The 23,444-nt window shown below is 33.7% G+C and overlaps 6 protein-coding genes across 9 annotated transcripts; 4 read left to right on the plus strand and 2 right to left on the minus strand.

Moving 5' to 3' along the window:
* Nucleotides 1–200: 200 nt before the first annotated feature.
* On the minus strand, nucleotides 201–1,315 carry LOC126866624 (histone H2B-like). Its single transcript, XM_050620475.1, has one exon. The coding sequence runs from the start codon at nucleotides 1,055–1,057 to the stop codon at nucleotides 686–688; it is 372 nt and encodes a 123-aa protein (XP_050476432.1). The 5' UTR covers nucleotides 1,058–1,315; the 3' UTR covers nucleotides 201–685.
* Nucleotides 1,316–2,642: 1,327 nt separating this feature from the next.
* On the plus strand, nucleotides 2,643–4,169 carry LOC126865606 (histone-lysine N-methyltransferase SETMAR-like). The gene is made up of 2 exons (XM_050618384.1): nucleotides 2,643–3,804; nucleotides 3,912–4,169. Exon 1 carries the CDS (start codon nucleotides 2,774–2,776, stop codon nucleotides 3,797–3,799), a length of 1,026 nt encoding a protein of 341 aa, XP_050474341.1. The 5' UTR covers nucleotides 2,643–2,773; the 3' UTR covers nucleotides 3,800–3,804; nucleotides 3,912–4,169.
* A 2,850-nt stretch (nucleotides 4,170–7,019) lies between these two features.
* LOC126866950 (histone H4) lies at nucleotides 7,020–7,787 on the plus strand. The gene has a single exon (XM_050621028.1). The coding sequence runs from the start codon at nucleotides 7,109–7,111 to the stop codon at nucleotides 7,418–7,420; it is 312 nt and encodes a 103-aa protein (XP_050476985.1). The 5' UTR covers nucleotides 7,020–7,108; the 3' UTR covers nucleotides 7,421–7,787.
* Nucleotides 7,788–7,870: 83 nt separating this feature from the next.
* On the plus strand, nucleotides 7,871–10,435 carry LOC126878345 (glycerate kinase-like). Its single transcript, XM_050641126.1, has 2 exons — nucleotides 7,871–8,085; nucleotides 8,161–10,435. The coding sequence occupies exons 1-2, from the start codon at nucleotides 8,045–8,047 to the stop codon at nucleotides 10,298–10,300; spliced, it is 2,181 nt and encodes a 726-aa protein (XP_050497083.1). The 5' UTR covers nucleotides 7,871–8,044; the 3' UTR covers nucleotides 10,301–10,435.
* On the minus strand, nucleotides 10,353–14,918 carry LOC126878235 (small G protein signaling modulator 3 homolog). The gene is made up of 14 exons (XM_050640857.1): nucleotides 14,577–14,918; nucleotides 14,190–14,371; nucleotides 13,989–14,087; nucleotides 13,747–13,910; nucleotides 13,337–13,547; nucleotides 13,111–13,241; nucleotides 12,806–13,039; nucleotides 12,653–12,747; nucleotides 12,419–12,564; nucleotides 12,190–12,287; nucleotides 11,936–12,115; nucleotides 11,407–11,828; nucleotides 11,171–11,331; nucleotides 10,353–11,078 (listed from the first exon to the last, which is right to left on the minus strand). Exons 1-14 carry the CDS (start codon nucleotides 14,643–14,645, stop codon nucleotides 10,886–10,888), a joined length of 2,385 nt encoding a protein of 794 aa, XP_050496814.1. The 5' UTR covers nucleotides 14,646–14,918; the 3' UTR covers nucleotides 10,353–10,885.
* Nucleotides 14,919–15,373: 455 nt separating this feature from the next.
* Nucleotides 15,374–23,305, plus strand: LOC126873653 (KAT8 regulatory NSL complex subunit 1). 4 transcript variants are annotated; one of them, XM_050635992.1, is made up of 12 exons: nucleotides 15,375–16,012; nucleotides 17,161–17,385; nucleotides 17,960–19,627; nucleotides 20,165–20,667; nucleotides 20,784–20,981; nucleotides 21,070–21,295; nucleotides 21,376–21,483; nucleotides 21,570–21,645; nucleotides 21,729–21,888; nucleotides 22,144–22,364; nucleotides 22,448–22,582; nucleotides 22,997–23,305. In XM_050635992.1, the coding sequence occupies exons 3-12, from the start codon at nucleotides 18,177–18,179 to the stop codon at nucleotides 23,141–23,143; spliced, it is 3,225 nt and encodes a 1,074-aa protein (XP_050491949.1). In that variant the 5' UTR covers nucleotides 15,375–16,012; nucleotides 17,161–17,385; nucleotides 17,960–18,176; the 3' UTR covers nucleotides 23,144–23,305. The 4 variants fall into 4 exon arrangements, 3 of the variants coding, with proteins under 3 accessions (XP_050493117.1, XP_050491949.1, XP_050491096.1); XM_050637160.1 differs by having other exon boundaries at nucleotides 15,374–17,385; nucleotides 22,976–23,138; XR_007692884.1 differs by having other exon boundaries at nucleotides 15,375–17,385; nucleotides 22,448–22,721; nucleotides 22,997–23,140.
* Nucleotides 23,306–23,444: the final 139 nt, after the last annotated feature.

The following is a 23,444-nucleotide window of genomic DNA, read 5'->3' on the forward strand; positions in this document are numbered from 1 at the left end:
ATCTTTAATGTTTACATTTTAAGGTTAAATTTTAGCCGCATTTACTTATATTTAATACATTCATATTATTATAATAATCAATTACCTAACAATCACTATCGTGATTCATGATGAATCTATCATGATGAATCATATCTATATATCCATTATTAGAATATAAAAGGTACGAAAATGTAATTTCATTTTATCAATGAAAATCATACAATTAAACTGAAGTATATTCAAGCATCAAATGATTTCTCTTTTACAAATAATTATGCAATTAAGAAATAGAAAGTTATTCTACATAAAATTGTATTATTAATCATTGTATTAACAAAAGATCAATCTTACAATAAACAAGATCATTCTACCTTAATTTCTTATATATATATTGTGTGTGTGTATATATATATATATATATAACGCTACTAAAATGCGCTATCACAGTATCAAAATTTGCATAATTCGAAGCCTGCATATGCATGCATAATATTGAATTTAAAATAATCAAAATATACAAAATATATTCACTACTATTTTATCTCATGGTAAAATAATCTAAAGCAAAGTGTACGTATATGAACAAAATATAAAGTTTCGTACTGCACATTATGTTCAGAACGTAAGTAAATGTTCCATCATGTTTGAAAATTTTTTGGTCCTGAAAAGGACCGTTTTTGTTTCTTAAACAGTTTGTGACTGTCTATTTTGAGCTGGTGTACTTGGTGACTGCTTTGGTGCCTTCGCTGACTGCGTGTTTTGCTAATTCTCCGGGAAGTAAAAGTCTTACAGCGGTTTGAATTTCACGAGATGTAATTGTAGAACGTTTGTTGTAATGCGCCAATCTTGATGCTTCTGCTGCAATGCGTTCGAAGACATCATTGACGAAACTGTTCATGATGCTCATCGCTTTGCTGGATATACCGGTGTCAGGGTGTACTTGTTTCAACACCTTGTAAATGTAAATAGCGTAGCTTTCCTTCCTCCTCCTCTTCTTCTTCTTGTCAGCTTTACTAATATTCTTCTGAGCCTTACCAGCTTTCTTCACAGCTTTTCCACTAACTTTCGGCGGCATGATGATGCTTCAAATCTTCGAATTATCGTAGATGAATACAACCGTACGACTCGCTCTTTCAGAGAATACTGAGCGCAGTGAGGACGCATTCCTTTTATACACTGGAATAGGGGCTACGTTGAACCAATCACAATTCAGCTTGGAACTGCTAGCGCCTTTCTACAATCTGATTGGCGCGCTGCTGCTACCATTGCATTCTCCACGATACAATTGATTTTATACGCGTAACATATCTAACATATTTCTAAGGCCTTTTTTACAAATTAAAAGTGTAAAAATTATATAGTTTTCTTTTTTTATATTAAAGAACATAATGGATGTGTGTAACAAAATTGAACTAACAAATATCATGTATTTTCTAGTGAAAGTTACGCAAGAGAAAATAATATGTAGCTTTAAAAATTTAACGCAAAAGAATTAATATATGTATGTACACATATTGATAAACTAAAACAATAGAATATATTAATAAAATATTTTCACATAGTTTGTAACTTCAGTACTTATAAATAAAAATTATTTCCGAAACTCACGCTTATAAGGTAGAAAGGAAGAATAATGGGCTAGGTAAAAGAGTAGGTTGATAGTAAATTAATAATAATTTGGTACATTTATTCTTGGTTTTAGCCAATCTTTTAAATTATTTCTTTTCTTTTCTATACTATTGGCATTGCATAATTGATTAATATATTACAATAGTATATAATTTATTTAAAGTGCTTATTATAAAGTAAAATTTATACAGTAACTAAAGTAATATTGCTATTATCAATTTTTACTACTTCCTTTTTGGTGTATGAATTGAACCTTGTAATAAAGAAAGAAAGATATATATAGACCTTTTTAGGTAATTTATGATCAAATTAGGAGATAGAAGATTGTTATTTACTGAAAATTCTCAATGCGAGAATTGATTGTAAATATCAATAAATAAAAAAAAAAAAGCAGATGGTTATCCTTAAGAATTAAATTGTTCTCTGTTTCAAATATATGTATGATTCTTTGCAAAATAATTAATCTACATTAAAGAATATTGAGTAACGATTATTTCACATAATCAATTTTTTATATTTCGTGTACTAAATTTTAAACTGCCTTTTCTAAACAAAAGAATACATGTACGTCTTCTATTCAATACATATATAAATATATACATATTCAGAATGAAAAATACGGCGAAGAAACAATACAATAAGTATTCTAAAAGCAATTGTAGTTATAATTTATGGAGAGATATTTAAACAAAATATATCTCATTAAATATAATACAAAATACATAAAATTTTTCTTCTATCAATCAATATTTAAGCATTATATATTAATATAAAAAATGCTTTTTGTTAGATCATTACATTATATAAAATATAATTATTATTATTAAATATAATTGTGTTATGTTAATATATATATGATATATTATATATTAACATAACACAATTTAAGAATGAAATTTTAAATTTCAAATATATTATCAAATTGCAAGATTATTCATTTATAAAAATAATATAAAATAACAGCTTATAAAATTATTGTATTTCCGAACCAATGAGAACGCTGCTCGTCAGCGATTGGTCAGCTTTTGTTGCTACAGACCCTATATGAATGATGTTCTTGTACTGCTCTGCGTATTCGTTTACATTGTTCGAGTAACGACGTAGGGAAGAGAACAATTTTCGATGTTAGAAAGTGTATCGAATGTTTTTTGCGTGATGAAAAATGGAAGATCAAAAGATGCGGTTTCGCTACATTATGTATCAGTGCTTTAAAAAATGTAGTACGCCTAAAAACACTGCAAAGGAGATTTGTGACGTTTATGGTGATCGGTCTATAACTGTTCAAACAGTTCGGACTTGGTTTAGGAAGTTTAGAACCGGAAATTTTAATCTGAAAGATGAAAACCGCAGCGGTCGTCCATCCACCACTGATATTGACCTTATCAAGGCCTATCTCGATGAAAACCCAAAGTCTAGCCTTCGTGAGATAGAAGATGCTTTAAACATTCCGCGAACAACGATTCATGAGTATGTAACAAAGCTTGGGTACGTTAATCGCTACGACGTGTGGCTCCCCCATCATCTGACGGAGAGCAATCGCATGAATCGAATTTTGATATGCGATTTGCTAATTCAACGCAACAAAACAGAGCCATTTTTAAAAAAGTTAATTACTGGAGATGAAAGTTGGATTCTCTATGATAGCATTGCGCGCAAGCGATCCTGGTCGAGTCGAGATAAGTGTCCTCCAACGGTAGCAAGACCTGGACTTCACCCGAAGAAGGTGCTGCTTTCAATTTGGTGGGACTGGAAGGGTATCCTCTACTACGAATTACTTCCGGAAGGGCAAACGATCAACAGTGAAAAATATTGCACCCAACTCGAAAAACTTAAGGAAGCCATTATCACAAAACGTCCTGAAATGATGAACAAACGTGGCTTCGTGTTCCACCACGATAACACGAGGCCACACATTTCTTTAGCGGTGCAAATGAAACTTCTAGAGTTTGATTGGGATGTTTTACCACATCCTCCATATTCTCCAGACCTTGTACCATCGCACTATTATTTGTTCCTCCCCCTAAAGGATTTTCTTCGCGATAGAAAATCCAAATCAGTAAACGAAGTGAAAAACGGCCTCGAAGAATATTTTAAAAGTAAGCCAAGAGAATTTTGGAAAAATGGTATTATGAGGCTACCGGAGAGGTGGCAAAAGGTGGTAGAACAGAAAGGATCATACATTACTTAAGAAAGGTACACAGAAGGAAATATATTTTATACTTACGTCCTATTTAAAAAACGAAAAGAACTTTCCGGACAACCTAATAACTGTTCTATTTAATCATTTGTCTTCATTTTAGTATAAATCTAAAATGTCCAGTCGTGAAAAAGGAGGGAAAACAAAGGCGAAGGGAAATTCGTCTCGTTTGTTCAAAGCGGAACTCGCATTTCCCGTTAGTCGTATCCGTAGACTTTTGACGAAAGGTAATTGCGCCAAACGCGTGTAGTCTGGTGCTCCTGTCTACCTGACTCCAGTTATGGAATATGAATTACTGAAAATTCTCAATGCGAGAATTGATTGTAAATATTAATAAATAAAAAGAAAAAGTTATGGAATATTTGGCTGTTGAAGTTCTGGAATTGACTGGAAATGCAGCACGAGACAATAAAAAATCCAGAATCATACCCAGACACGTTCAACTCGCCATCCATAATGACGAGGAATTAAACAAATCACTATCTGGAGTCGCTATCAGACAAAGGGGTGTTTTGTCAAACATTCAACAATATATCCCTTTGGTATAAATGGCCCTTTTAAGGGCCAAAAATTATCTTCAAGACGAAGGATCTTCTCGGATTTTGCTTTGTCCTTTTAATCGGATTTACACAATTGCCACGATAATCATCGGTCGCGTTACTAAATTTTGTAAAATGATTAAAATAAGAAATTTCATGGAAAATTTTCAAATTTATTAGTCAAAATATTTGGAAATTTTTCCGTAGCTATTATTTTAGGATATCCTATATGTCGGAGACGAAAGGACGCCGGGGCCCCTCTGGAACTTCAGGATAACCTCCTAACATTGTAATCTAGAGTCTACTATAGCCGTAATGAAACAATCGCAGTTATCCAAGCCGATGGTAACCGTCCGGGATTAGTGACGGTGAGCTTTGGCTCGGGGCGACAGCCTGTCGCCCAACGTAGCCGCGGTCAACGGGACGGGCGCTCCGTCTAACAAAGGTGCGGAGCGGTGTTATGACCCTCATTAAAGGAACTACCCATAGAGGTATCGGACAGTAAAACATGCTAACGGTTCCTTAGGACAAGTAATACCTGAGGTTGAGGCACACGGAAATTTTGCAAACGGACAGGCAGCTTCTGTCCCAAATTGACCAATCGACAGCGGCGTCGTTGGGACGAAGAGGCATTCCTATCCATTCTCATATCATATCCATTCTCTCGTTGACCGTGGATTCGTTATCGAACCTAAGACCACTATCACTAGTGTCGCGAGGGCCTAATCGCCGCTGTTGATGGTCGAATCGGTAGTGTTCATACCCGTTGTATCAGGCCGTATCTTCGTTATAACACGACCCTGGCCAACTCCAAGGGAGGTCTAGCAAATGCCCACAACTCTATTACTGACGCTTCTCTGACATATATATAAATACTATAGATTGAATCTCTGGAAAGTTGCCTGGTAAGGCTCATTGCCTGATATAACAATGGATGTTTTTCATTGTCATCGTAAAATGGAACGGACAGGTGTGTTTCATCTGGTACACGAAAGGTCCCAAAGGGTGCTAAACATTATAACAAAGAACATGATAATGAAGGCCCTCATAATCGTATGGGAAAATTGTTCGTATTATTAACAAAAAACTATTTCATCATTACTTTACATATTATCACTACGTTATATCATTATATAATAAAAATTATGTGCTATTTATTTTAAATCGAATTTAAAATCTTAAAGTATCTTATCTTAAAGTAAAAGCAGAATCATTTATGATCAATGTGATAAGAAACTTGTAAAAAATGCAGATGAAGTTGACGGTGATTTGGAATCCATGAAATGCAAGAATTCAAACTTTGTTTTGTAAAAAAAAAGTCAATATTTATATAGTATGTAAAGACATATTGCTTAAATTGTTAATTAATAATAGTGTATTTTCGACCAATCGCGGGGAGACGAACTCACGAGGAGGGACGTCAACGGGAGTCGTAAATTCCCGTTACGATTATAGAAATCGACACCACGAGTTGATCGATCCCCTGATTTCCGTTAGGAGAAGAGGGGTGGTTGAATTAGTATAACACTGTGATTCACAGAATTATAAGGTTTTATTTTCAACACTTAAGTTACACTGTTGAGTAGATATAATTCCTAGATGACAACTTGTAGCCCGAAGGTACGATAGATATGCACGATAGATATGCACTAGAGCGATTTAGAACGCAAGCAGCAATATAACAATAATGATAAATAAAAAAAATAAATAAATATTTTCTATTTTATACTACAAATGCACTACACTATACACTGCGCATAATATGTACATTTCAAGCTGTACGGCCGCGCTTGAACCGTATTTACATTATATCTACATCCTATACTTTGATGTTAACGATGATTTCATTGAAAAACTATTATTTGAAAAAGAGAATAACAACATATAACAATAATTTTTCGTATTCAATACATTTCATCTTATTTTAGAACTAACAAACATTAATAACAAATGTATTTCGTAGAATATTAGTATCGCAATATTTTACTTTAATTCGCCGCATTTTATTGCTATTAATTAACAATTTGAATAATATATTTTTACATACTATATAAATATCGAATTTTCTTAATAACATAGAGTTCGAATTCTTGCATTTGATGCATTTAGTTCGAAGTTATAATTATCTTAAGTTAGTCGTCGCTCTTCGGGGCATTGTCAATTTCATTTACATCTTTTACAACTCCTTCATTATATTTCCAGTAATCATAAATGATTGTACTTTTATGATAATTTAGTATTAATAGAATGATGCTTACTAAAATTTTGAATGTCTAAAGGAATAGAAATTTCGCATTTTATGACCATCCTTCTTTTTAGGAACTGCCTTTTGATAACTAGCTAAATAAAATCTCCAATATAATGATCAGTTAGCGAAGCGTTAATATATACGTATTTACATCATTTAATTTACATCAAAAGTGTTCTCTTCTCAATGCGAGAATTGATTGTAAATTTTAATAAATAAAAAAAAAAGTGTTCTTTACATGTATTATATACAGCAGTAGAGGATGTGTTCTTTGTGTGCTGACTGACAGATTTTCAGCAGATGTTCGTTACAACTGCACAATACGTTATAGCGGGCAGCTGTACTCCAGCGAGATCCACTTGAAGCCGACTTTTCTGTGATTGGCTGGTAAGGTAGTGGTGGGGAGAACTTAAACGACGCCTGATATATAACTGCGGGCCTCTGCTGCTAAACGACAGTTCTGGGATATCTCTCAGAGATAGCTGTTTCTTGTGTTCAAGAAAAGTTTTCATCATGACCGGCCGTGGAAAGGGAGGAAAGGGATTGGGAAAAGGAGGAGCGAAGAGACACAGGAAGGTTCTTCGTGATAATATCCAAGGTATCACGAAGCCTGCCATTCGTCGTCTAGCAAGACGTGGTGGCGTAAAACGAATCTCTGGTTTGATCTATGAAGAAACCCGAGGTGTACTGAAGGTATTCCTTGAGAACGTAATTCGTGACGCTGTCACATATACTGAACACGCAAAAAGGAAAACTGTAACCGCAATGGACGTGGTTTACGCCCTGAAGCGTCAAGGAAGAACGCTCTACGGATTCGGTGGTTAAATTTCTACGGATTCCGTCTACTCAGCTTCATATAAAACGGCTCTTATAAGAGCCACAAAATATATGCGGATGAATGATTCTCGGAAACTATCATTGTTACTATTTAATGATGAGTAGGATGAAATTTTTAATTTTTACTATCGTTTGCATCAAATGTTTGTTCAACGTTTGAATATTTGTTGAAATTATTTAATATTGTTTAAGAACGTAAAATGTACTTCAATTTGGCTTTATAGTTTTGTATTTGTATAATCGTAGTGTTAGTAGCAGTTGTATTGTAGTAGTAATATTTCTAACGTTAAATATGTGTAATACATGTATATGTATAGTTCAATGCAGAATCAAAATAAAACGCAATATCATACAATGTTTTCAATTTATGATATTTCTAAGTGTCAATATAATATAATTATGCATGTTTCGTATTTTCTCTGTGCATTTCAATACTTTTTATGCAATATCGATTAAAGATATTGTTCAGAATAAATATTTAGAAAAGGATATATTTAATATGCGCAGATTGTATTGGAAAAGATTTACGAATACAAATGAAGTAATTTTTATAGAGCTTATCTGATAAATCTTATTCCGTACAAATATATTTGTGATATTAGTTGATTAGAGATGCGCTATGAAAGAATATTACATAAATTAGCGCGGTACAGGTAAGTATTTTAATTATAGTCTAATGTAAGTGTTTTGTTATGTGTATTCACAATAATCTTTTGACACTGTTTCAGTAATCAAGCTTTTTCTCAATCTAACCTATTAAGCATTGTAAAATTAACACGTAGAAAGATGTCAACAGACCCAAAAGCTTTGGAAAAATCTAAATTTGTATTAAAAGATATGTATTTTGCTGGTGTTAATGCAGTTTCACCTAAAACTCTTATGCTAAATAAAGTTAAATTTAAAGATGGAATGTTATACGTTGGAGACCAAAGTTTTGAACTTAAAGAAAATGTTTATTTAGTTGGTTTTGGCAAAGCTGTCATGGGTATGGCAGTAGTTCTTGAACATATGCTTGGCAGTTATTTGAAGAGAGGTGTAGTTAGTGTTCCCTCTGCATCGACAGACTCGATGTGGAAATCTGAAGACAAATCATATTTTCCTTTAATAGGAAGTGGCGTAGTAAAATATTACGAAGGTTCTGAACATAATCAGCCGGATGATAGATCTCTAGAAACAACACATGAAATTATAGACTTAGTCGAATCTCTTACAGAAAATGATACTTTAATTGTATTGATATCCGGTGGTGGTTCTGCATTGCTTTATATGCCAAGGCCAGTAATTGAATGTGAAGATAAATTATATGTTTGTAAAATGCTTCAAGCAGCTGGAGCTGATATAAAAGAGCTTAATATAGTGAGAAGTAAATTATCTATGGTGAAAGGTGGTGGTTTAGCTCGAATGGCCTATCCAGCTACAATTATCAGTTTAATATTATCTGATATTGTAGATGATCCTATAGAGTTAATTGCTAGTGGTCCGACGGTATACAATAGTAAAAGTCCAAAAGAGGTAATAGCTATATTGAAAAAATATAATTTATTTGAACGTGTAGATGGTGATGTGAAAAAACTTTTAACATCTAAGGAAAAATTTAAAGATAAGAAATTGCTAACTCGAAAGAAAAAACAATTCAAGCATGTAACTAATATTATTTTGGGAAATAATACAGTGGCGATTGAAGCAGCTTCTTTGCAAGCATATCATCACAAGTTAACTCCAATAATATTAAGGCCCGATGTTGTAGGTAATGTACATGATGTCAGTTTAGCATATGTTCATATAACAAGTTTGATATGTCTTGCATTGGATAAAGCTTTAGAAAAAGAGGAATTTTTTGAAAAAGTAAAAGATATACCCGTACTTTCTTTATCTGCTGCTAAAGTGGATGAAATTTATAACTTAATTGATAATGTGAGTGAAGAAGGAATAGTATTGATTGGAGGTGGTGAACCAACAGTAGTAGTTAAAGGAAAAGGGAAAGGTGGTAGAAATCAAGAATTAGCGCTACATTTTTCATTAGACTGGTTGGCAAAAATTAAAGGTTATCCTCGATTTTCGGAATATGAAATAATAATGTTGAGCGCAGGAACAGATGGACAAGATGGTCCAACTGATGCAGCAGGTGCATTTGGTTATCCTGCTATTGGCCCACTGATACATGATGTATATGCAAGAGTAAAGTCTATAGCATCAAAAGTAATAATTAAAGAGGAGGAAAAGAAAGAAGCTCTTAGGAAAAAACTGGAAGAGCAAGAACAACTTAACATACAGCAGCAACGTAAAGATCTATGCAAAACGCAACAATTAAGTGGGTTTATAACAAATAAAAAGAAAGAAATAATAAAAACAATGGAAAAAGAAGTTAGGCCTAATAAAGAAATAGATGAAAATGATGAGGATAATGTAGTCCCATTTATACTTCAAACAATGGAAGTAGAGCGTATGTTACCTGAAAATACTTTAAATGAGAATGATTCATACAATTTATATTCTCGATTTAAGAGAGGTACAGATTTATTTAAAACTGGTTTTACTGGTACGAATGTTATGGACTTACATTTCATCTACATAAAAAAACGTAAATGCGACTGTAAAATAGATTTTGAAAAAGAATTTTTCCAAAATACTTTAGATGTACATGACTTACATATTGATACCTCAACTATAGAAAAATATAAAAATTTGTATAAACGAGAACCTTTTCACTGGGATAAATTTTTGTCTAGACCATCGGCTGTGGCCGACGAAAAGATTGACCAACTTAATATAAAAATTATTGATGCTAATTTGACTGATCCATGTTGTCGTAAAGACAGAAAATTCCCACTTAAAAATCTTTTGGAAGATAAAGATTTACCACTGTAACATATTTTGTAAAACAGGGAAATTTTCTACGCTATATTAAAAATCTTATAAATTTAAATGAAAAGTTTTATTTTTTAAAGATATTTGTATACATTAGAACTTAAACATGAATAAATAATATATGCATGCAAATTATCATTAAAACTTTTTAAAGTACAAATAGTAATATTTATCACGCTGATTTTAATGCGATATACACAATAGATTTATCCGTTTAACTTCTTTCGTTAAATAGAATTAACCACCACATGTAACATACGTATATATGAATGTATATACAATTCACTTTTAATCGTCATTAACGCAATCAAAAATTTGATTAGTGAGATTCATTAACATCTGTTTACACTAAACAATGAGGATAAAATAACTTATATTTAGATAAAAATTTAGAAATAAATTTTTATCTAACACACACACGCGCGCGCGCGCGCGCTCGCACATATGTACGCATGCACGCACACGCTCGCACATACAATGCTCATTCTACATACATAATAGCAAGTGATTTGTACTACACAATTACCTTGTATTATTGTTGCATATAACATACACGATATTTAGTACAAAAATTCGTATTGTTTGCTAAAGATCCCAACTAAACAAATGATGTTTAACTAGCATATCACGCACGCCATCTTTCAGAGGTTGTGATTGTTCTTTTTTTGGTGGTAATTCCCAATCAGGATTTAAATTAAATGCAAATTGACTTAATATTCTTAATTCACATTTAATTTGTACCCAGCCAGGACTATTGATAAAACTCCACGGTTGGTACCTGTAAAATTAATAATACGTAAATTATTGCAATAAAAAATATAATAGAATTATAATAAACTATTATTATTTTGTCCAATATATATCTAGTACCATTTTTGTACAACTTCTACACACGAACATAAAACTTCAAGCCATAAATGTAACACTTGTTCATTTAATCCAAGACAAATAAGAGATCTTAATTTTACATCCATTTGAGCATGTGCATTATCGTGGGTTAAATTTACTGACTGAACGCATCGGTATAATAACTGAAATAAAATTGGTTAGGGTTAGGTTATAAATTTTGATCAAATAATCTATTGTAAAGATATAAATAGTACTACCTCTTCAGGCGTGAGAACTTTACCATCTTCATCCAGTCTATATGTCTTACATAATACTAATCTACTGTAAACTGAATTAAAGTCCTTTTCCACTTCTCTATTTGAAGCTTCTTCGATAAAAAGCCATGGATGACATGGACCACCTAAGAATGATGGTCTACGCATTCCATGTTCTAATACTGCCTTAATAGCGGGGCACAAAGTTCCCCTGACTAAATCAGTAACAGCTTCGCTAACTGCATCATCTCCAGCACACGTATATTGTTTACTTCTTTCATCTAATAATTCTACAAATTTTGCAGGAAACCATCCTCTTAATCCATTAAGTTCTCCCACCCAACAATGTTCATCTTTTTGACTTATGATTGTAATTATATCATTTTTTCGAAAACCTAATTCATCATCATCATGTCTTTCAAAATCTGTATAATGTGATCATAGAAATTGAAAGAGAAATGATCTTATTGTATATTAATATTACGTATAATTAGGAATATTTTCATAACTTAAATATATGTTAATGACATACCTAATAACGCCTTAGCTCTCCTTTTTCTAGTGCGTGAAACATTAACATAATTATCATGATCTTTTGCGTGACTCTCCATGCTATAATCTGCTATAAGCACAATATTGTTTAATTTAGGGTCGACATTTATAAAATGTCTAGCAACTTGCAAAACAGCTTCTCTTAAATCAACCAATATTTCTAAAATATTTAGAACGTGTGATTTTCAATTTCTTTAAAACGTCACGTTTGTTTTATTCATGGCATCAATATACCTGTCTGTCGAATATTTTTTGACTTTGCATCATCTTCAGTATCATAACTTCCAAACAAGAACGTTTGAAACATTGATTTATTTTTTTTCATTTGACGCCTTCAAGAAAATACAGACCATTATAACAGTTAGAAATAGGATGTTTATATCAGAAATTTAATTACAAATAAATATTTAATTAAAAACTTAATGAAAACATTTCGAACGATATAATTTTAAATTTATTATACCTATTGAGATGTTGTTTTGGTAAATTTGGTACAGCATCGGGATTACCCACTAAGCCACCTTGATCTGCCATTAAATATGCCAGGTGTCTACGTCTGTGAGTTTCAACCAAAACGTCTGTTAATGATCCACTTACTTCTAAAGACGTCTAAGAAAAGATGATAACTTTCGGTTATAGAAATTGGCTCATTACCTGTATAACAAATTTTAATAAGATTTGGAAAATGTGAACTTACTTTAAATAATAGATCAACATCGTCGATATCTCCGGGTATATCCGAAAGAGCATTAAATATTTGCGCAGAGTTTTCTAATTCCTTTAATTCATGTTCTAAAAAGGTATTTAGAATTTTACACTTGTGAATATATTTACTATAAATATTATATACCTTTAATTTTTAACATTCCAAGTGTAACTTGAAACAAAACTATAGATCCATCAAAAAGAAACATATCCCATATACGGAGCAATATTTTCTTATGTACAACAGATGCAAATAAAGTCAGGAACCAATGTAAAGATATTAAACTTAATTCTATATCATGTTGAACTAAAACATGGTCGATATCAGGGAGATAATTAGCTACTAATGTACGAAGTACTCTTTGATCAGCTTGAATACCTGTGAAATATTTTTAAAATTAAAATCCATTATGTTTCTACATAATTTATTACATGTTAGTAGTATATTACCTAATAACGTTGAAGAATAGTAAGATGCTGGCAATAAATCTTCCACTATTGTAGCCATCATCCAAAAAGCATCTTCTTCTTCTAATAATAACAAAAGAGAAGCTGCTATTGTTCCTGTACCTTGGCAATATCTTTGCAAAATAAATAGATTATACAATAAATAAATAAGGATATTACAATATTATTTAATATTACATACAATATTATTCCATAAAAGTATCATTACCCAATATCAGGATATAGCCAAGCAAGAGCACGCATAACACGTCTTAAACGTGGTATTCCTGTGCTATGAAGGTGGCTAAAGCATGCATTAGCAGGCATAATGCGTAAAAGATCCTTTTCAATCTGTTTATTAGTTACCAATGCGTCATTACTCGATGCTTTTACTATATCTTTATACATTATCTCAGAAGAACATTTTTTCTGAAGTGCTCCTGCAACATTGAATAAAGTAATTTATTTTGTATCTGTATATTATAAAATATTAGGGATGGGGGAAGTTGTTGCGATGAGAAATTTGGACAGGAATCGGTGAAATCTTATTACTCTTGTATTGTTCGGGACCTCAAAACATAATTAGGAATCAGACCAGATAATTGGACGCAATCGATTCAAGAACCTGATGTTCCTTACCTGACATTCTCATCCAAATTTGAGGTCTCAGAGAATGAGGTATACCACGATGAACCATATCTCGCAATTTATCTGTACGTGGCAACCTTCTATCCATATTTTGCCAAGAAAATTCAGCTACTTCTTTATTATGGCTGAATTCCAACAGAGCAACCCATTGTAGTCTAAATATATAAGTATTTAAAGTTAGCTTTATTAATTTTATTAATTTGATAACTATTATTCATTTGATTTCTTCATACCTATGTTGGGGATCTTCAACAAATGGGATACCTAACAACTTTTTTGAACTTTGTTCTGGGCCATCTTCTTCTTCTACACGAAATCCAAATTCATCAAACCTAGCACAGATTATATTTGTAAACATAAGAAAATTAATTATAATGTATTAAATTATCATGTGTTATAATAGTATTTTATACTAAAAAATTTGTTATAAGCACCTATATTCAGGTTGCGAATTGGGATCATCAGGTTGATTTAATTTAGCTAAAATATCTTGGGGCCACATGGATGGCGTTAAGGCAGAAAATGGACCTCCCGGTGCAGGAGATAAAATTTCGCCACATAATCCTGAAACTTCTACTTCAAATTCATCTTCAGAAGCAGCAGTTTCCAATTTTTTCTAAAGAGTAAAGATATTGTGTAACTTCAAATGCACAATATGCTAACAGATGTGTAATCCGGTACTTGCTAATTTATGGTAAACTAAATATTACTTTACAAAAGCTCTTTATTTTCACAAATACCAAACTTTTAATGCTCCTTTACTTATAAATAAAATAATCGAATGAAAAATTCATTAAAATCAAATAGATAAAAATACTAACGTTATGGTCATCCTTTCCAACATAACCTTCATGATCACGAACATTAAATAACGATTTAGCAATATCCATTTTGTAGAACTTTTAGATATTTATTTATTGTTTTTTATATATTTGTTTATTTATTATTTTACATTATTTTATTTTAATGATATCATTATATTCCTCGTATTTAAAAAATATTAATCTATACACGACGTTCACGGTATTGACACTATTATTCTGCTATTATATTTATGTCGCCATCTAACGAACCTACTGATAATTAAACCGATAACACACCAATATAAATATTTAAATCTGCGCAATGACTTACAGATAGTACATTTATCGTCTGTTACGTTTAAAACAATTTTTGTGGAGAACTTATATAATAATTGCTGAATGGTTGATTTACAATTATATTATCTTATTATACATTTTCAGTAATCCTTTACAAACATTATACGTTATATATACATAATGTATTATTATCCGATGGATATTAAAAAGTATGTTCCAAATTGATAAAGAAAAGGTAACACGTATTAAAAAATATTTATTCGTATTGTATAACAATTTAACATTACGAAGCAAAAAATTGATTACGTATCAAGTGTTTACTACAATATATATAGCTATGAATCAGAATGAAAATAAATGTAGCTCATTTCAACACATCACGTATTGTTTATTGTAATATTCTACATAGTACATTTATCAAGTTACGTTCTAATTTTCTTATTATGTAAGAACAATTTCTACTAAGAAGACAAATTAATTACACGTAACTAATTGAAGTTGTACATAAATATGTGTAAGAATTAACATTATGTTGTTTTAAACGCGATGCCATAATTCCGGTATACAGGAGCTTGCAATTAACGTGTATCAGCAGGTGTGCTATAGTATATGGAAGAAGCGGGAAAAGTATCTCAACCAGAATCTAGGGTTTTTCGTTAGCATTCACGGTATCGAGCTGCGAATTGGACTTTACCGCCGACATTATACATAGAAAATGAATCCGATTGGGCAGCGTGGCACGAAGGCCACATCCGGCAGCAGCACTGCAGTATTGGTCGATCCCGCTTCAGTAACACCGAAGTTGGTCGAATTTCCTATATATTATTGATAAATAGCTCGCGTTACTCGTGTGACTCTTACCATAAAATCAACGTCGGTGTCCGTAATTAAGGAAGGAAACTCTCGGTTCACCGGAAACATCGTATATACCAATAACCAAGAAGAGACGCAGAAACGGTTAGGGAGTAAGCGCGTTAATTCTAACAAGAGAATCATCGTAAGGGATTATCGTGCATTGGGTGTGACGGACATTTATATATCCGAACGCGAGTTGCATGAAAGTCGTGCCGTGTTGCGTGAAGTGTTGAAGGAACGCTCGATTATTCGTGGATCTCGATGGGTGTATGTGCGATTATGTCGAGCGCCACCGAACCGAGGTGAGCGGTATAGAAGGGGAAACTGGCCAAAAGAAGCTGCCTTCGAATCTGTTTTTTGCTCCGCCATTGTACGCTACGAGAGTACCGCGAAGGAAGCCGCTTGCCTCATTTTCCCCGTGTTTTTATCTTCAATTACATTTTAACGTACCGAACGTTAGCTCGACCGTGTAAACGCGCCTACGTCCGCGTTTAACGCACCGTCTCGTGGTTACGCTATTCACGAGGCGAAGCACGTTAGTGTCTTCTATCTTTCTCTGTTTCGTGTTTTCTATCTCGCTCTAACTTTTTCTCTTGCTCTTTCTCTCTCTCTCTTTGACACACGCACACACACGCACACACGTGCGCGCGCGCAAGCACGCACGCACATACACGTACATTTCTCATTTTCTTTCTCACTCTCTTTCCCTTTCCCTCTGGTGTATATAATACCTCTCGATGCCTTCGACATCTCTGCGGAAGTCGTATGTGTAAAGGTTTTTCGCGTACGTGGACATCGGTGAATACGCGAAGTGATTCGTATAATAGCAGTGTCTTTTGCCGGGGATACAAATCTTGCGCGTCATTATGCAATAGACGACGTACAACTGACGAGAAAGAACTGCCTCCTCTGTTGAGGACGAGGACGGCGGTGGTGTTGTGCGGCATGTTTTTATCTTTGTTTTCCAATTCCGTGCCACGACGAGGAAACGCTGCCGCTACTGCCGCCACCGCCGCCGCCACCGCTGCTGCTGCTGCTGCTGCTGCTACTACTGTTGCTGCTGCTGCTGCTGCTGCTGCTACTATTGCTGCTACTACTACTACTACTACTACTACTGCTGTTGTTTTCTATATTTCGCGACGAGTAATCACGTGGGAATGCGTCAAACGATGCAAGCATATCTGTTATTAATCTCCACGACATGTATACTTGGTAGTGATATCTAGTGTAATTATGTGCAACACTCCGTATCATAGTGCTGACCGGAAATTTCTACCTTCGATTAAGCTTCCTTCCTACCTCCTTAATCACTTCTATTCAACGTTCTGTCCTTCGTTATTTCGTCAAACAACACAGTGTTCGGGACTTTCTTTCACAAACGCGTAGCAGCGTTTTGTTTCATCGCATTCCAATTTCTTAATAACGCGTTGATATCGTTATTCGCCGGCAGCCGCTTACCGTCTCAGCTTACTCTACGTTCGAAGTTCACCACTCGAATACTGTGATCCGACATATATTGGAACATATATCTTCGTGGGAAGAACGATCTTGCTTTTCTGACGTTCCTCCTCGCTTACTCCGCGTGTTTGGATGTTGCCACACCGAGGAGTATCGGTTTGAAGAATCTGCGATTTTCAACGGGCTTCCTTCCTATTCTTCGAGCGAAGAGTACAAGGTAAGCGGAATTTGTATGCTTTACTTGCTTCTTTATTAAATTAAGTATCGGTGGCCTTTCCCTCTCGCTTTCGATATTTCGAAATAAAAATTGTTTCACGTGATGCTGATCACTAGTACATATACTAATTAATTATGCATTAAAATTGCTTCTATTTTGAGGTATTCGTGATACTAACTACTAATGACTTGTTTATTTATGCATTTTTTATTTGATGTTTTTTATTAAACGTTTGGTAAATGACAGCCAGCTTGTACCTTATGAACATATGAATGCTGAAAAGGAAATTAAATAGTGTAATTTGCGATTTATATAATAACGTAGTATTTTGTTAGATACAAATACATTTGTTATGTATACTATTAATTTATTCAATGTATGCCATTTGCATTTAAGTAAATTTAGTCTTAATTCTTGTAAATATACTTCCTTAGATGTATTATAATGAGTATCTTAATGTTAATAACGGAGAGCCAAAGTAATTGTTACATATATATATATATATGTATAATCTTAATCTAAATAATAATATATATAATCTTATAAATATTTATTTTTGTATATTTATTTGCAGATTAAGGTTATGAGTTGGTCCACAACACGCAAATGAAACACAGAAATGAAGAAATTACACAGGATGGAGATTACTGTTGAAACAACATAATATTAAATGTGGAATGAATGAAGATAGAGTACAAGGTTCAAAAGGAAAATAAGACAGAAGAAAGAAATTATTTCAAAGCATAACAATAGTTAATACAAGTGCAGGACAATAAATCAGTAATGGATGAATGGGAGTGAGAACAGCACATGTGAAGTGTAGGTGTGGGTGCGTACGCACGTGGGAGCCTCTGGATGTCGAGGCCGCAGCACTGGCAGTGTCAGTGGCAGTGATGGCCCCTGCTCTGACGGAAGGTGGTCCTCAAAAGCCTGAAAATTTGCTCCCTTCCCTTCCAGCTGGTGGATTTCTTTCCCCAGAGCAGGCTACACAGTTGTGCCAGAATCGTGAAATTCTGGCGAAATTTGTTGTTTCTGCAAACGTCCAACCATCAAAGATTGATGAACAGTGCTTACATGGTATATCCAAAGACCTCATTCGTGATGTCATCAACTCGAAATATGCCAATGATCTTGATAGTTTGTCTACATTTACGCACGGATCTGACTTGATTACAAAGAAGGCATTAATAAAACAGGACTGCGAACAGCTGGACATTACGGGCAGTCCAGGGAAAAAGGTGACTGATACTATAATGAACGACCCATCTATGGGTGATCAAGCGGACAATATGGGTTTTTTGAAATCAAGCGCAGATTTGCCTTTGGTGGGCTCAGAAACAGTAGGAGATAATAAAAGTCTGGATGTGGATCAAATAATGGCCTTTGGTACAGATATAACTGCGGATAATGAACAATGTAACATGGGCAATGTTGGTGATATTGGACAAAATGTTGAGGAGATTTTACAAGTTATTAAATCTATTGAAGGTGTGGAAAATGCAGAAAATATATCTACAGGTAGTAATGAACCAGTGCAAAGCACTGTGGATGGAGTTGAAATGTTTTCTATGCCTGAAGAAGGATTTCCTTCCTTTGAAAGAGATTTACTTGATGTTGATGTTATGAGTATTTGCAATATTGCTGATGCTGTGGACCAGCAGAAAGTCAACACCTTAAAGTTACAGCAAGATATTGTTGCCCAAAAACAACACGAGAGTGAAAGGAAATGTGCATTTTTATTAAGAAGACTGAGGAAGCTTCAAGCAAGAATAATAGGCAGGCATGTTGCTGAAGAAAACACTGGAGTTCTTGAGCTTGCTCATCATGGAGTGAAAAAATATCTTTTTCAAGAATTGGTTAATATCAGTTCTAAGTCTAATGTTAAAAACTTTCCTGAGATTAGTAGTAGTTTGAGTTCGTTTTTGCAAAAAATTGAGAAAATGTGTGTTGCCCAGAGCAATAGTGTGAATCGTCAGCGATTGTGTTGCCGATATTTTGGTGATGGATCGCGTGACAATTTGGGTAGTACTTCTGGTAATAATAGCAACCGTCAGTCAGTGTTTGGTACACCTCAAGTTAAAGTTAGAGGCGAAGAAGTAGAAAGTGTGGCAGGACCTTTAGCCTCGCAATTACATATTGTGGAATCTAATCTTGACTCTGATTGTACTGCATCGAGTAGTGGCGGAGAAAGTTGTGATGAAATGCAGTCATTTAACAATCCACATCAACAAAGAATATCTATGTAAGTTTTAATTTCTTTTATAAAAAAAAAAATCCATGTTTAGATTTGAGACCATTCTATTTTCCCTATAGTTTTAATAGAATGGAATCTGTGAATTTAAAATAATTTTGTACATTTTATTTCCTAGAGTAATTTTGTAATGCAAAATTTAGTACTGTTATCTTAGTATTCCTTTAAACTTCTTTGTTTTTAACACGTATTTGAGTTTATAAAAAATTGGAAACCGAACAATATTTTGGGCCGGTTTAGATAAATTTTATTTGACTATTATGTCGCTTAGTATGGCGAGTTTATGTACATTACTACTAAAGATAATTATTAAATGTAGTAGAAATAAATAGATAATAAACAAAAACAAAACAATAGGTATATGTTATTTCAATATTTATAGTAACATTTCAAATATTTTCGATACATACAACTGTACTTACTATAAATTACTTGATAAAATATTTTTAAACAAAATATCGATTGTTACTTTGTCAGTTAGTATTTCTTTACTAATTTATTTCTTATGTTTTTATATAATACTTGTAGATCAAAACGGGCAGCATGGAGGTATGCTCAAGATCGTGCAGGTGTAGCAGCAAGGTGGACGTGGCTGCAAGCACAAATATCGGATTTGGAATATAGGATTAGACAGCATAATGAATTGCAACGGCATATTAGAGCTAACAAGGGTTTAGTGATACTTGATAATGCAGAAACAGTGAATGGGTATAGTGGTGTTTTACCAGGTTCTACAGGGCGTTATAATTCACCAGAAGGTGAATTACCTGCTAGTAGGACTCGGCCTTTTGTCTGGAGTTTTTACAGGAAGAGGAAATTATTACAACTAGATAAGTTACATGAAGTCTCAAAACGTGCTGCGAAAGCATCAACTGTAAGATGCAACTGCGATCGTGTATTACCACCATGTGCTTTATGCACTGGAAGATTAGATCCGATGCAACCGCAAGAACCAATTGAACAAATGTCTGTACAAGAAAGGGTTGCACTTGTGGATCCTAGTTTTCATCCTGTTTTGTCATTTCCTGATGGTAAAACATTATTTCTGTATATGTACATACCTTGATAAGAAGATATAATTTGTTATGATGTGTAGCATAAGGTTTTTGAGAATCTACATTAATCTATGTAACCTTTTGCTGTGCAGAAATCACACAGGGAACTCATCTTGATGCTATCATGAAAACAGTGGAATGGCAACAAAAAATGTTAAGGGGAAATTTACGGATCACACGTTTAAAAGATAAAGATACCAATGAAAGGAGAAATAAGAAACTTCCAGGGCACAGAGCAAAATATGCAGCAGCTCGGTTAAAAAAATCATCCTCAAGTATTCTTACCGCAAGTATGTAACATGTTGCATCATACAATCGTGTAGTAAAGAATTCTTTTTTAGTCTTTTTAATCTTTGTTTGTTGATATTCTTTATGTAGGAATTAAGAAGAAGATGCTAAAAGGAAAAAGAAACAGGCTTGGTCATGATAGAAGTGTTCATGGTTTAAGTAGGAAGAGGGTACAGAAACTGACAACTGAAGATGATGATGATATTAGTGCACTTTCCAGCTCTAGTAAGCATTCATCTCCAGTGCCTTCTCCTTTACATCACACTATTGCTTCTACTACAGAGAAGAACATAGTTAAAGAAAAGAATTCTCATGGGTCAGTATTATTAATTACATTTATTAAAAAAATATACATTAAACATATAATTAAAATTGTTAAAATTTTTTCTGCTTCAGACGATTGAGGCAAAATTCGTACGATATTGATAATATAGTTATACCATATAGTGTAGCTGCTTCAACTAGGCTTGAAAAGTTACAATACAAAGAAATATTAACACCAAAGTAAGTAACATTTTATTGAATACATTTTTGTATCTCAAGTGGGTAGTTATTAATGTTACATTATGTTTTTTTTTTTTTTCTCCAAGGTGGAGGTTATGCGAAGAGCCTTCAAAGTTGGATATTAAAAATGGTGTTATGCATAGGCCTAGTCAAGACAGTGATGTAAGTACATTTAATTACAGAAGTATAAAATTTTAAATAATTTTACACCAGTGAGATTAAATGTATCTATACATTATCTTTAGTTCGAAGATATGTCAGACGAAACTATAGCTTTAAGACATGAACGAAGCGAACGAGAAGAAAACAAACGTTTTATGACGTATATGAATATGCCACATCAGTCTCGTATTCGACATAATCGTAGGACAGATAGTCGAGCAGATAGTGGTGCGAATACACCAGGTAATTGTACATTATAATTTACTTAACACGTTGACGCCGGCGCGACCCATCTGCGGGTCGCACGTGCCTGTTCCGTGAGGCGGCGTGCCCGATCAGCGTGACTCAGCGCCGCCCTATGAAGCAGACAGTGAATTCGGGCGCCACCCCACAGAGAAAACCATGAATATCGGCACCAGCGTTAACGTGTTAATTTAAATTACCTACAATTAATCTTCTCGTGTTCAGGTAATTTATAAATTATTTCTCAATCGTTAGATCCTATGTCTCCACACGCAAGTGATTTTGGTGGAGACATGATGTCACCAATTACGTCACCTCCTGCAACTCCACAAGTTCAAGAATCAGAACATCAACATAACTCTGATAATTTGCATCGATCATCTGCTTTGCAAAATGCTTTACGGCGTCGTACTGCACCTATGTTAAGAGTGGGGAAAGACGACACTGGTACTTCGGTAAATGAAGATGAAAATGAGGTATTATTTTTTGATCTGATTAAAGTACGTTTTTAAATACAAAACAGAATATTTAAAAAAAATTGTATACTGTTCTTCGTTAGATTTTGCCGTATGAACCAAGGATATTTCCATTATCCGAAGAAGTGTATGACAAAATGCTGGAAGTGATGCCAGATGGGCATTGGCAAGCTTCTTCAGCATCTCTTTGTTCCCGTGATGAAGAAAAAGCGGACGATGTACGTACACTGTGTTTGTATTAAATATTTGAGTGTTAATTATCAGAACTTTTTATTATGAAAGAAATATCTGAATGCTCGTACTGATTATTAATATAAACTTTGAGCCAACTTTCATGGCTCCTCGAGGCTATCCCTGGTAAGCAGTGTCATTTGATGCTTCCTATTTTAAATACAATTGATTTTATTTTTATCGCATATTTCAGATTTTAGTAATATTTAAGAGAGACTGCATTGCGTTTACATGAGTTTTATAAGCATTAGAATATTTTGACGAATTAGCCTGCTGATTGTTTTTTTCAGCTCTTACAAGCTTGTACATTTAAATATAGTTTTTGTAATATATGCAGAATAACCGTTGGAAAAAATAGTTTTTCATAACTATTTAGGTAGACGTTAATATTTCGTTTCTAGGATGGGGAAATGGATTCTCCAGAATCAGATTCGACAGAATCAGCTTGTTGTGACGTAGAGGGTGAGGATCCCAATGATCCTGAATGGACAGTAGCTGACGATAGGGATACTGAAAAGGAACGAATACGTCCAACGGCTAAAAGATAGGATAAAGTCTTTAATACATACAGTATGTCTACGTCGTCGTTACTATATGCAGAAGCTACCTGTCAATTGTTATATATACCTGTCGGTCATGTAACATGCACCTTAAGTTAATGGTATTATGAATCTGTAAAGTGTATTATAAATATAAATTTTATAACTTCATTCTGCTTAAATTAATGGGAAACCTTAATAATTGCTTTTTAAGTATTGCTATTTCGGCCAAAGCATTAGAATTGTACGGGACTATCATCCTTTTATTTAGGATAAGGATATTGTTATATTTTTCTTTCATTGTTATAAC

Source organism: Bombus huntii, chromosome 1, assembly GCF_024542735.1.
Source record: "Bombus huntii isolate Logan2020A chromosome 1, iyBomHunt1.1, whole genome shotgun sequence".
Taxonomy (NCBI): Eukaryota; Metazoa; Arthropoda; class Insecta; order Hymenoptera; family Apidae; genus Bombus; species Bombus huntii.

Bases quoted from the DNA above. Each gene is read 5' to 3' on its own strand.
- LOC126878345 (XM_050641126.1), top strand. From the start codon at position 8,045: ATGCGCTATGAAAGAATATTACATAAATTAGCGCGGTACAG. The intron at 8,086-8,160 runs GTAAGTATTTTA...ACACTGTTTCAG, and splicing joins CATAAATTAGCGCGGTACAG to TAATCAAGCTTTTTCTCAAT.
- LOC126866950 (XM_050621028.1), top strand. From the start codon at position 7,109: ATGACCGGCCGTGGAAAGGGAGGAAAGGGATTGGGAAAAGGAGGAGCG.
- LOC126865606 (XM_050618384.1), top strand. From the start codon at position 2,774: ATGGAAGATCAAAAGATGCGGTTTCGCTACATTATGTATCAGTGCTTT.
- LOC126878235 (XM_050640857.1), bottom strand. From the start codon at position 14,645: ATGGATATTGCTAAATCGTTATTTAATGTTCGTGATCATGAAGGTTAT. The intron at 11,829-11,935 runs GTATGTCATTAA...CACATTATACAG, and splicing joins GAGAGCTAAGGCGTTATTAG to ATTTTGAAAGACATGATGAT. The intron at 11,332-11,406 runs GTAGTACTATTT...ATTTTATTTCAG, and splicing joins AAGTTCTCACGCCTGAAGAG to TTATTATACCGATGCGTTCA.
- LOC126866624 (XM_050620475.1), bottom strand. From the start codon at position 1,057: ATGCCGCCGAAAGTTAGTGGAAAAGCTGTGAAGAAAGCTGGTAAGGCT.
- LOC126873653 (XM_050635139.1), top strand. From the start codon at position 18,177: ATGGGAGTGAGAACAGCACATGTGAAGTGTAGGTGTGGGTGCGTACGC. The intron at 19,628-20,164 runs GTAAGTTTTAAT...TAATACTTGTAG, and splicing joins CATCAACAAAGAATATCTAT to ATCAAAACGGGCAGCATGGA. The intron at 21,646-21,728 runs GTAAGTACATTT...CATTATCTTTAG, and splicing joins GGCCTAGTCAAGACAGTGAT to TTCGAAGATATGTCAGACGA.